The following is a 13,020-nucleotide window of genomic DNA, read 5'->3' as shown; positions in this document are numbered from 1 at the left end:
TGAAGCAGCCTGGCCAGTCAGACCCAATGAGCTCTGACCTCATATGACACTTTCAGGAGGTCGAAGATGTCCACCTCTGCAGGAGGGTTGTCTCCGCTGGTGAGCAGGGCATGGAGGTGTGGGACCGGTGGAGAGACACTCTGCTTGTTGACCACATTATCCAGGTACCTGTAAGGATTACAGGACAGGAATCTAGACCACCCACTGGTGATAGTGGTGTTTTACCCACAGCTAAGTGATGTGGATGTACCTCTCAAATAGCGAGGGAGCCCACTGAGGGCTGGGGGGACATGTGCCCGGGAAGTCGAGGATTCTCCCAGAGGCAGTGAGGCCTGAGCACAGACACTGAGAAGCCAGGCTGTCTTTGGAGGTCCCATGGACAGGGCCTTTTAAAAGTCCAGATCCTACCACAGCAGGGGAAAGCCTTGTCCCACTTGGAGGGATGCACTCTCTCCCTCTGGTGGGTCTCTGGGGATGCAGGAACTCCCCGCCCTGGCCAGGAAGAATCGGGGACCAAAGGAGTGTCCCAGGAGCAAGGCATGAGAGGAGCCCTGCCATGGGAGTGTCCACGGGGACCTGCTTCTCCAGGAACACAGCCTCGGGACAGGGCCCGACTTGGGCTGGCTGGGCCTGCACACTCTCCCAGGCTCTCCAGGCTGGGCCTGACAGTCAGGTGGGAGAGAGTGGCCGGCGCCCGCCCCCATAGGCCCCTGTTCCTGAGCAGGGGCCTGATATGTCTGGTGTGGGAGACAGGCATGAGAGCCAGTCACACACTGGTCTCTGACTGAGTGTCTTGATATCACTCTGGCCAAGGTTCGTACAGCCCAGGGCAGGGTGGTGACAGCCCTGCCAGCACAGGACCCCTGAGGGTTCCCATAGCACCTAGATTGGCTCAGCAGGCAAGTGGCAGTGTCTAGGTTGGGCAAATACATGCATGCGGGCCAGAGGACTGTATGGAACTCAGGGTCTGCGCCAGGATGAGGCTGGGATGGGAGAATGAGGGGACTGGATCCCTGAGAGTGTCTATGAGGACAGGACATGGGGACTGAGAAAGGAGGCGGATGCCAGGCTGACCCTGGGCCTTAGGCTCTTTCAGTGGTCACAGTAGGCCCAGCACGAGCCCCTCAGTCTGGGCTCGGGAAGGTATAACCAGGAGGTCCAGCATACCCAGACCCCTTGCCCATTTTATCCTCTCCTGTGGTGACCACTACTCCAAGGCCGGGTATCTCCCACCAGAAAAGAGCCTCCATCCTGCCCCCTGGAGTGCCCCTGGCTCTAGAGCTGGCTGGGCACTTGGTGGGCATGGTCACTGAATGCTGACAGTGGGGTGCCCAGGGCTGGTGAGGGGGTGGGCTCTGCTGGCCGGCTGTCTGGCAGGAGGAGAAAGGCCAGTTAGGTCACCTGCCCAGGATGGTCATGGCCTCGCCCTCGTCGTTGCAGCTCAGCAGCTGCTCCATGTTGGCATCCAGAATGGCCAAGGCCACCTGCAGGACCACCTTGATGCCCTCGTAGAAGAAGCAATCAACAATGACCACAGAGCTCTCAAAGGGCATGACACTGAGGAAGAGGGTGAGGAACCAGGAGAGTGAGATGCTGGTGGCCACCCCTAACTCCTGCATCTTCTCAGAGAGCTGGGGCAGGAAGTCTCTTGTGAGTTCTTCGAAGATGCCTTGGTCCACGAGGGCCCCTAGGAGAGTGTGAAGGGGAGCATGGTGAGCCCTCGTGTGGGGCCCGGCCCTGGCCAGCCCTGTACACTGTGGGGGTGGGAGGGGGACAAGGGGTGGATGGGTGGAGAAAAAACAGTAGAGAAGAAACCCTCTAGGTTTTCTTTCTACAGCTTCCAAAGCATTGTGTGAAAAGAATGATTTCTTCCACCACACTGGATTTTTTGGGCGGGAAACGTGAATATCTCCATAGAAGTGTCAGAAGTAACAGTGGCCTTGGTGGCTTCCATGTGTCCTGCCTTGAAGCTCGTGAACAGGTAAAATTCTAAAGGATCCCAAGAGTGGAGACCCCAAAAGGCAAACACACCTTGGAAGCACACCTTGGAAGAACTGACATAATTATACATGTAATGAAATACATTAGCAAGTGCACCTCCACAGACCTGCTCAGGTTTCCCCACTGAGAGGTCATGAGAGGTGGGGCTGGGTAACAGGTATGTGGTGTACAACATGCTCTAGTTATGAGGATGGGAATTTACCACAACAGAAATGTTTAAGAAGAGTTGCATGAATGAGAATTTAGGCCCCAAGCTGACTTTTAAACACCAGCGAATGTGTGACATCTTCTCTCCCTGCCACCCATTCCTAGGGAATCCATGGGCAATTTGGTGAGAGGACCAAGGCCACACATGGCTCTCCACATGGCAGCTGTGTGATGGTCTCTCGGCTTCTTGATCTGTTCGGCAGGGACCGGGGATCTGCAGCCTGCAGCACAGCTGTGAGGCCTCTGAGGGCTCACGTGTGGGACCCGCAGGGAACTCACCCACCACCCTGTTATTGTAGTAATCGGGCAGCATGCGCTCGCAGAGGGCTACCAGCAGCCAAAAGGCCTCCTCCTCAGTTCCATAGAGCAAGAGCACCGAGGTGACGATGTTCATGGCCTGCAGGCACAGAGATGGTGAGGGAAGACTCCGGAGCTGGACACCAAGGAAAGTCGTCTGTTCCACCTGGCTCCATGCAATTTGCCAAAAAGTTATTTGTAGGAAATCAGTCTGACAGAAATGGTCGGCCAAGTCCCTTAACTCTTCTCCTGTTTTGGAAAAAAAGTGCAGCTTGCTGCCAGCGTTAATTTAACATCACGTGTAGGAATCCTACATTTTCTAGGATTTGACATTTTCAGCGATCAAGAATTACTATATTTTGCAAATGGAAACACCACTACAAAAAACAGAATGCTATAAATAAAATGATGTCATTTGTTTTTAAAGGCTATTGATAAACTAGATCGATGTGAAAATAATAATAAAAGTGAGATATTTTGTGGTAAACTTTGGGGATAAGGTTAGGACTGCTGCGAGTTATCTTGGGGTAAACGTTGCAGCCGCAAAAGCTGCTGGCAGGGATTCTTGGGGCAAATGGGAAATGGGTTAAATTGGGCCAGCAGGTACTTGGAAAACTGAGAAGGTGGACATGAGCACATGGCACTTCTTCTGGCATTGGAGGTGTCACATGGTATAGGTGGATATGTGAGTAAGCTGTGTGCTAGGGCCACATGGCTGCAGGGAGGCTATGGCAAGACTGGGACCACGCACAGTGCTTCAGTGGTGACAGAGCACCTTAAAAAGGATTTAAAGTCAGCACACTGGCTTTATGATGTCATGCCGAACACTGGCCCTACAGATAGTGATTTTTGGGGAGTTGGCTTGTTTTTCTGAAATCGAGAGTCATCTAGGGAAAACAAAGCTACCTGACTTGGCCAGGAAAATGTTCACTCGATTTACAATCAGATACCACCAGAAATGCAAATCAAAACCGTAATGAGATGATACCTCACACCACTAGGTTGACTACTATCTAAAACACAGAAAATAACAAGTGTTGGTGAGGATGTGGAAAAATTGGAAGCCATGTGCATTGCTGATGGGGATGTAAAGTGGAACAGTCACTGTGGAAATGCTATGGCAATTCCTCGAAAAATTCAAATATAAAATTGCTATATGGTCAGCACTTCCACTTCTGCGTATGAGCACAAAAGAACTGAAAGCAGGGACTGGAATAGATATTGTGCACCCACGTTCACAGAAGCATATTCACAACAGCCAAAAGGTGGAAGCAACCCGAGTGTCCATCTGTGAGTGAATGGATACACAAAACGTGGTCTATACACACTGTCGAATACTCAGCTTTAAAAAGGAAAGAAATTCTCAGGCTACAACATGGTTGAACCTTGAGAACATTATGCTAATGAAATAAGCCGATTACAAAAACAAAAACAAAAACAAATACTGTGAGATTCCACTTACATGAGGTTCTTAAGAGTGGTCAAGTTCAGAGAGACAGACAGGTGGTTTCCAGGGATGACTAGGGGAGTTACTGCTCAATGGGGACAGTGTCAGTTTTATAAGATGGAAGAGTTCTAGAGATGGATGGTGGTGATGGCTGCACAAGGATATACTTAATGCCACTGAATTGTACACTCAAAAATGGTAAAGATGGTAAATTTCATGTTATGTGTATTTTAATACACACACAAAATAATCAAATGCCTCTAGGACTCAAACTAGAAGCACACAGAAGACAACTTGATATAAAGAATAGGAATGAAGTGAGCAATTAATATTGTTTTTAATTACATCTTTTTCTGTGGTTAGGTTTTTCCAGGGGGAACAGGGCACAGTTGAAGGTGTGTGAGGCCATCACTGAGGCCCAGGGCCATAGGGGACTGTTCTGTGAGCCTCTGGTGAGCGATGCTGTCTCTGTGCCCCTGCTAAGCCCCCTTACCTGGCAGTAGCCAATGGTGGGGTTTCGGAAAGCATAGGCAGTTAGCACCCGCCGGAGGGCAGCGATCCCCAGCTCGTTCTGGAAGGCGGGATGCTCGGGCATAGAGCGGTGGAGGTCTCGTTCAATCTCTTCCGTGGCCAGGCTGTACTTCCCTGTGGACTTCTCCACCAGCTCAGCATAGTAGCCAGGGTGAGTCACCATCTCATTCCAGGCCCCTGCGGAGACACAGCTGGCAGCTTGTCTCTCTCCTCCTTCCCTCCTGGGACTTTGGGGGAAATGACAGGGCAGGGTGGAGGCATCAATGTACCACAGAGGAGAAGTGGAACTGTGGGAGCAGTTATGAAGTATGAGGCAAAGGTTCCTTTGTGACTGCTCCTTGGAGGCGTCACTCCACCCAAGTTCCAACAGCCACTTCGCTCTCCTCCTGAACCCGTCTGGGTTGCCAAGGGTGTGAAAGTTGTCAGAGCCCGTCCCAAAAAAGGAGGCCTCGGGGAAGGTGGGGGGGGCTGTTTGCTCATCTTCCACTGTGGGTGGGAAGGTGCCACACCTATGACAGTGCCCCCCTTGGTGACAGTGCCACCCTTGGTGTCTGGCCCCAAGGACGCCCCTCCTTGGCGTGGGTCAGCATGAGCCCCTCACAGCGCAAAGCCCCATTTCCGCCCTGTGAAGGGCTGGCAGTTCCAGCCTGGCCAACTCAGGAGGCCATGGGCCACCGGGCAGAGGCGGGACACTCACCGGAGAACAGGAGCCACAGCTCGCCACGGAGGCCCTCGGGGATGCCCTTCAACACCAGCTCCCGTGTCTTGGCTGTGCGGTACATGCATACACCGCGCCCATACTCAAAGAAGTGGATGTGCCATGACTCTTCCTTCATCTTCTCCTTGGCCTGGGGGAGCAAACGGGGCCTGTGGGTGCGACCCGGGTGTCAGGATCCCTCTCTCCTCCTCCTCTACCTAGAGCACTGAATGGCCATCTCAGATCTCCAAGGGCTCACAGGAGAAGTGCCACCAGCCCCAGCTGGCTGAGCACAGCACCACCCTTAGGAGGCAGGTACATGGGCTTCCCTGCAGAGGCCTGGGACCTGTGGGGACAGTATTGCCCAAGGTCGGCCCCGGGCCTGAGGTGGCACAAAGGCACAGAGCCAGAGACTGGTTCTGGCAAGGTGATGGAGCCCATGCTCCGCACTTACCCCCTTGGCTCCCAGGTCCTCCACGGGCGTGTTTCTCTGGAAGAGTCTGAGCAGGCCCTGGGAAGCGGTAGGTGCCTCCTGTGGAAGGGTGCTCTGGCGGCCACCACACTGCGAGGATGGGTTGGAGGGCTGCTCTGATGCCTCCTGAGCAGCTGGCGAAGACTGGAAAGTACAATGTGGAACAGAGAACACTGAAACTGTGGGCCTTCCACGTGCACTCAGTCACTGCCTGAGGGCGTGGTGGATGGGCAGCACCTGGTTGGGCGAGCTGGGCGAGTAGGAGATCACGCCGCCCAGCTGGATACTCATGCTGTCCTCCATCAACAAGCCCACTCATACTGCCTGGTGTCTTACAAGGACAGGTGCTGGGGCCCATCCCATCAGGTCTTCTCAGTGAGGTCTGGACTAGGAGATAAGAAACCCCAAGAAGCCGGCTCATGTATCCTCACAGGCCCTGGCTGCAGCACTGCTGCTCCAAGGGACACTTCCCTGCTTTAGCCTCTGGGGCGTGGACCAGGCTGACCCTGTAGGGACAGCTGCTGGTGGCGTCTGCCCTGATTGCCCCTGCGCCCCTGGCCACCCGACCACCACAGTTGGCTTAGGCTGGGACTGTGTGGAAAGGGCACCAGGGATCCCATGAGCTCAGGCGACATCGCAGATCACCCAGCACAGGTCCCCATCTGGCAGCAGGCCATGCCCTTTTAGTACATGTGCTGCCAAAGTGAGCACATGCCATGCCCTTTGCAGACTGACAGGGTCCTAACTGCCAGTTCCTCTTGTGGTGCCGAGTGAGGGAAAGTGTCCTCCTGCTCGGGCCCTCTGGGGGCGTTCCGCTTGCTGGCCCACGTGCCTCCTGCAATCTACAGACCAGCTTTCAACGGTCTGCTGGGCTTCCCACCAGGCTGCCAGGGCTTTGGGAGCAAAGATGAAAACAGACCTAGAAGTGGGCATCGGGAGGGGTCCCTGCCTGCGGTACCATCACTGCAGTGGGCTGCCCTCCACAGGGTCTAACTTGCATTGGGGGAGTGCCTCTCCCTGCAAGAGTCTGGTAATCTGCTTTCCTGCTCACAGATAACTGAGGGCAAGAGAAAGGGACCCTGTGGTGGCTCTGGGAGCATACTAGAGGCAACAGTGGACTGGTCGAAGGAAAGGGGGCATCAGTGACAAAGGTCTACAAGGAAGCCCTGACCTTCAGTGTTCTTCCCTAGCTTTCTGGAACCCCTGCCAGCAGGTGAGTTCGTAGCCTGATCTCACCTCCTCAAGGAAGCACTGGTATCTGAGTCCCTTCAGGCACTGTGTGTGGGTGACACCTGACACCTGCTCCCGATCGCCAGACTGTGTTCTGCCTGCAAGCATCTGACTTCTAGGTGAGCTTACCACCGTGCGCAAAGGGGCTGGGTGGTCCAGAGATGGTGCCCACTCTGAGTCTCCCCTTGGCCTCCTCCAGAGTGCCCAGGGGCAGCAACACCACTGCTCCCCGGTGGACATTGGTCACTGGCTGCCTGGAATCCACTTCCCCTTCTGCCAGCAGCAGCTCTCCGTTGTTATGCGGGGACACATCTCTCTCCACTCTCAGCCCCATGCTTTGTAAGTTCTGCTGAGGCCTAAGGTGATGGCCCTAAGATAATTGGCATTTCCTACCCCCAACCTCAGGGGGCCCGGGGACTCAGGTGTCACACAGTGACCACCAAGGAAATGTAGCGGTGACTCTACAGGGAATTTCAGGATAAGCCAAGGAGGATGCAGGGGACTCCACCATCCTGGTACCACACACGGCCCGGGGATGATGTTCTGCTGGCTGGAAGCCAGGTCCAGTGGACAGAGGCTGGCTATGATGATATGTGGCCACTACATGGACTTCTCAGCTTTGTGGGGCAATAGGCTCCCTCTGTGAGCTCCAGCCTGGGATGGTTTCTGCCCCTGAGCCCTCCTGTCGGCTCTGATCCTGCCCTCCTAGCCTGTATGAGAACTCTCTGTGACTGTGATGGCTTCACCGGGAATGCCTGTTAAATCCATAAAACTCTACTCTTCCAAATACGTATAGCATATTGTACGTCCATTTTACCTCAGAAGAGTAGTTTTTAATAAAAATAAAATAAAATAAAAAAGGAGAAAAAAAGAGAACTCTGCTAGGTTCACATCCACAGTCCACCCTTTGGGCCCTGGGTGGTGCTTTTAAATGGATTTTGGGTCCACTGCAATACTTTTGCATGACAAACTGCTAGAATCCAGGGGGCCAGACCCCAGTCCGAACTGAGAGCATGCTGATGCAGGGCACGCTTTCTGCCCGAGGTGCCCCAAAGGGACCAGGATGCAAACAAACTTGTAGGCCACAGAGCACCTCAGAGAAGCAAACATCTCAGTGCCAGAAAAGGAGACCGACAAGGGTGCAACCTCAGCAATCACGGTCTTGCGTGCCACACGGGTGTTCCAGTGCGATGGTCAGCTCCCATCTGAGCCACCTATGAATTCTGCACCTTCCCAGGCCAGAATCTCTCCCCGCCCTCTGTGTAACCATCCCACACGTTCTTCAGGCTGCTCAAGCAAAAACCACAATGTCTTCTTTCTTTCTCTTATACCCCAAATCTAATCCTTCAGTTCTCTGAGACCTCCCTTCAGAATATATCCTATACATTCACACCGAACAATCCAAAAAGGAAATTAAGAAAACAATTCCATTAACAACACAGAAAAGAATAAAATATTTATGAATAAACTGAACCAAGGAGGTGAAAGACTTCTATGCTGAAAAGTAACAAATGTTGCTGAAAGAAATTAAAGAAGGAATAACTAAGTGGAAAGACATTCCTTGTTCATGAATTGAAACACTTAAAATTGTTAAGACATCAGTACTACACAAAGTGATCTATAGATTCAGTACAATCCTTAGCAAGATCCCAATGATTTTTCCAAAAATCCAAAAATCCATCTAAAATAATAGGGAAAACTTAAGGGACCTGAAATAGCCAAAACGATCTTGGAAAAAGAACAAAGTTTGAGATCTCAGACTTCCTGATTTAAAAATTTACTATAAAGCTACAGTAGTTAAAATAATGTGATGCTGGCATAAAGATAGACATATAGACCAGTGGAATAGAACTGAGAGCCCAGAAATAAACCCTCAATTATATGGTCAAATAATTTTCAATAAGGCTGCCAAGACCACTCAATGGGGAATGCACAGTTTTAAGAAAAATGGTGTTGGGAAAATTGGATATTCACATACAAAATGATGAAGTTGGACCCCTACCTTATACCATACACCAAAGTTAACTCAAAATGAAGCAAACACCTAGATGGAAGATCTAAAATTTATAAAACTCTTGGAACAAAACATAGAGGAAAAGCTTTATAACACTGAATTGGCAATCATTTCTTGGTTGGGACATCAAAAGCACAATAAAAGAAAAATAGATAAACTGAGCTACATAAAAATTAAAATTAAAAATTCATCCAAGGATAGAATGATCGGAATAAGGCAACTCATGAAATGGGAGAAAATATTTGAAAATCATATATCTGCTAAAAGGTTAATATCCAGAATATATAAAGAACTTCTAAAACTAGATGATAAAATCAAACAACCCGATTAAAAAATTTAGGCAAAGGACTTGAATAGACATTTCTCTAGAGAAGATATATGAATGGCCAATAAGCACATAAAAAGATGCTAACATCACTCACTAGTCATTAAGAAAATGTAAATCAAAACTACAATGAGATATCACTTCACACCCATTAGGATGGCCACTAACCAAAAAAAAAGAAAATAATAAGTGTCGGTGAGAATATGGTGATTTCAGAACCCTTGTGCACTGTTGGTAGAAATATAAAATGGTACATTAACAGTATAGAGGGTCCTCAAAAAACTAAAAATAGAATTACCATATGACTCAGCAATTCTACTTTTAGGTATATACCCCAAAGAATTGAAAGCTGGGTCTCAAAGAGATATTTGTGTACCCATGTTCATAGCAGCGTTATTCACAATACCCCAAAGGATGAAGCAACCTGTGTCCCTCGAAAGATAAATACATAACTAAAATGTAGCATATACACAACAGAATATTTTGTTGAGTTAAAGAAGCCAGTCACAAAAGGATAAATACTATACAATTCCTCTTATATGTAGTACATAGAGCAGTGAGGTTCACAGAGACAAAGTAGAATGTGGTTACCAGGGAGGGCTGGGGGTGGGAATGGAGAGTTACTGTTTAATGGGTATAGAACTTAAGGTTTCCATGATGAATAAAGTTCTGTGGATGGATGGTGGTGATGGTACCACAGTGTGAATGTACTTCATGCCATTGAAATATACAAGTAAAAATGCTTAAGATGGTAAGTTTTATGTGTCCTCGTACCACAATTCTCATTCTCATTCTCTCTCTCACACACAAATGGTGTTGGAAAAATTGGATATCCACACGCAAAATGAGGAGGTTGGACCCTTATATATATCCTGAATTTGACCACTTCTCACCAACTTCACTGCTACCACCCTCGACCAAGGCTCTGTCACCTTGTGTGATTACTGTCACAGCCTTCCAACTTGTCTCTGCGTCTAGTCTTGCCACTCTCTAGTCCAGCACTGTCCAAGAGGAATATAATGAGAGCCACACATGTAATTTTCTAGTAGCCACATTATAAAACATAGAAAAAATTGGTGAGATTAATTTTAATAATATATTTTATTTAATCCACTAGAGCCAAAATATTCCCATTTCAACATGGAATCAATATAAAAAATTATCAAAATATTGTACATTCTTTTTCACACTATATCTTTAACCTCTGGAGTGCAGTTTGTGCTTGTAGTTGGGACACACTGCATTTCACTGCTAAAAGCCACATGCAGCTACTGGATTGGTCAGCTGTGCCACTAATCCATCCTCAACACTGTGGCCAGAGTAAAGTCTATTGAAACATAAACAGGTCATGTCCCTCCTCTCATCAAAACTCCCCAACAGCTTCTGTTCTTGTTCAGAGTCAAAGCTGAGGTGCTCACCAGGGTCTCTGGCTTCCTGTTTCTCCTCTAATCTCACTCTTTTAGCAGCCTGTGCCCAGCTCAATGTTGGCTCCAGGCCTTTGTGCCTACTATTTCCTCTGCCTCCAGCACCCCTTCCCTAGATATTTCATGTCTTATTCCCTCACTTCTTTCAGGTTCCTGATCCAGTGTCACTTGATCAGAGCCCCTGCTCTCCTCTGCCACTCTCGATCCTTTATCACGCTTTATTTTTATTCATGGCCCCCATCATCACCTAACGCACTGGGTGTTTATTTGCTTACTATCTCTCTCACTAGAATACAAGCTCTAGGAGGACACAAATTTTGTCTACTCTGTTTGTTGCTCTACACCTAGGGTACAGCTGGCAGTTATTGGGGATGCAATAGAAACGTGCTGGATGAATGAATGCCGTGTGTTCAGAAGGGGCCACAGGTCCATGCTTATTCTGACCATTGGGCTCTGTCATGGATGGTGCTGGGCCTCATGAGGGCAGCTCAAAATTCTTGCTCATGTCCCTTTTCACCCAATCCAATCTTACTTTCTTCAAATCTCAGATCGAGCCCAACATCTTCTAAGACAGTGGTCCCTAACCTTTTTGGCACAAGGGACTGGTGCTCCTATGAGAATCTAAGGCCTGATCATCTGAGGTAGAGCTGAGGCAGTGATGTTAGTGCTGAGGGTGGCTGTAAATATAGATGAAGTTTCGCTCAGTCACCGGCCGCTCACCTCCTGCTGTGCAGCCTGGTACCTAACAGGCCAAGGACCAGGCGTTGGGAATTCCTGCTCTAAGAAATCTTTTTTAATGTCTCTAATGGATACTGATTCTGCTGGGCCCCCTCCCATCTATTACTTGTCTCCTTAATAACTTACTGAGCATTGATTACAGAGGTGGAAAATTTAAAGGCCTTCAGGTGAGTCTCTGGGGAACTGGAAGGCATATGCCACCACTCAGCTCCAAAGCCACTCAGTGGGAATGTGGGCCCTGAAATGCCAAGGCTGCTGATTTTTATATGGACTCTTCTAAGCATAAAGTATTTTCACAAATTCAGAATGACCAGCAGCACACACATCTTGTCATACCAGGAAGCAAGGAAGTGATCAAACACAGCCAGGGCCATGTGAAATGGACGTAGGTGCCAACCTTAATAAGCTCCCTCTGGTCATAGAGGGATTGAGGACAATAACTGTCATGAATTGAAACACATCAAGTCACTTAAATCTGCAAGTTCATGATTATACTAAAAAATAAGCATGACGAATTGGTCACATTTGGAGGATACCAAACAACTCATCATTTTAACAATTGGTAAAGAAAAGGAAAGAAGACTGATTTTCCCTTTCCTATGTCAACTGTGCCTCGGGGTGACAAAATAATTGGCGAGGGGAAGTTTCTCAATGGGAGTATTCTGCTAATGAACAAAGGAATGACAGAATCAGAGGGCCACCATCTTCTAATTCCTAATAAGTGACTGGATCTAGGCAATGCTCACCAATGATGGGTGACAGCACCCGACAAGATGACCAGGTGTCATATGTATACCTCTTGGTGGAAGACCCATCATCTCGATCCTGCCTATAAGTAGACCTGCCCCCTAAAATACAAACAATTGAAACTGGATCTCACCACTCAACCACCAACTTATAGGAAATAGGGGAATGCAGCTACAAAAACCAAAATTTTAGAAACTCTACAGCACAAATGACTCGATTCCATCAACAAAATACTGCAAGAAAGCAAAGGGCAGGAAGGGAAGGAGGGAGGGAGGTAGAGGGGGAGAGGTAGAGAGAAAGCATGAGAGAGAAGGACAGAGAGGGAGGGAGAGGGATAGAGAGGTAGAGGCACAAGTGAACACAAAATCTATAGATAAAAAGGAGTAATATGTGACCATCACGTACCATAATTCCCATGCTTAAAGTGTAAAAAGTGCATCTGCACTTGGGAAATGTGAATATAAGTACTTGACATTCAGGAATTCTTGTCTGTTTTATTGGTGTAATGATGAGATTGCGGTGAAATCTTTAAAAGGGGATCTTTCCCTGTAGGGACCTTAGACTGAGTGACAGGAGGAAGGCCAGGTGAATGAACCCCAGCTCTCCAGCTGGACAGGACTACATGGTGTGGCTCTCAGTGCAGCACACGCTCACAAGGGTGGCAGGTCTGATACAGAAGGCTTCTCCTGGGCAATGGGATTGCGGAGGTGGGAGATGCCCAGTGGGACGGGGGGTGTGGCAGGGTGCAGAGGCCTGTGACCTTGGGCAGTGAGTGTGGACTGGCACCCGAGACTGGGGCTAGGTCAAGGCTCTCCGCCCCAAATCCAGTGGGGACCTTTCCCACCAAGGCCTATGGCAGGCACCACAGGGCTGCCTGGGCTCCTATCCTG

General features: G+C 49.1%; 1 protein-coding gene across 2 annotated transcripts in view; it reads right to left on the bottom strand.

Annotated features, from left to right (window-relative positions):
- The window catches only part of TBC1D9B (TBC1 domain family member 9B), a 39,771-nt gene that overhangs the window by 9,587 nt on the left and 17,164 nt on the right, over positions 1-13,020 (bottom strand). For both annotated transcript variants that reach the window (XM_016147747.2, XM_016147748.2), the window contains exons 8-13: positions 5,635-5,796; positions 5,181-5,331; positions 4,446-4,660; positions 2,488-2,605; positions 1,402-1,687; positions 39-168 (exon numbers count right to left, since the gene is read on the bottom strand). In XM_016147747.2, the coding sequence (XP_016003233.2) occupies positions 39-168; positions 1,402-1,687; positions 2,488-2,605; positions 4,446-4,660; positions 5,181-5,331; positions 5,635-5,796 (1,062 nt within the window). The remainder of the gene's footprint in view (positions 1-38; positions 169-1,401; positions 1,688-2,487; positions 2,606-4,445; positions 4,661-5,180; positions 5,332-5,634; positions 5,797-13,020) is intronic.

Source organism: Rousettus aegyptiacus, unplaced genomic scaffold (genome assembly GCF_014176215.1).
Source record: "Rousettus aegyptiacus isolate mRouAeg1 unplaced genomic scaffold, mRouAeg1.p scaffold_m13_p_7, whole genome shotgun sequence".
Lineage (NCBI taxonomy): Eukaryota > Metazoa > Chordata > Mammalia > Chiroptera > Pteropodidae > Rousettus > Rousettus aegyptiacus.
This window is presented reverse-complemented; position numbering and strand designations above follow the sequence as displayed.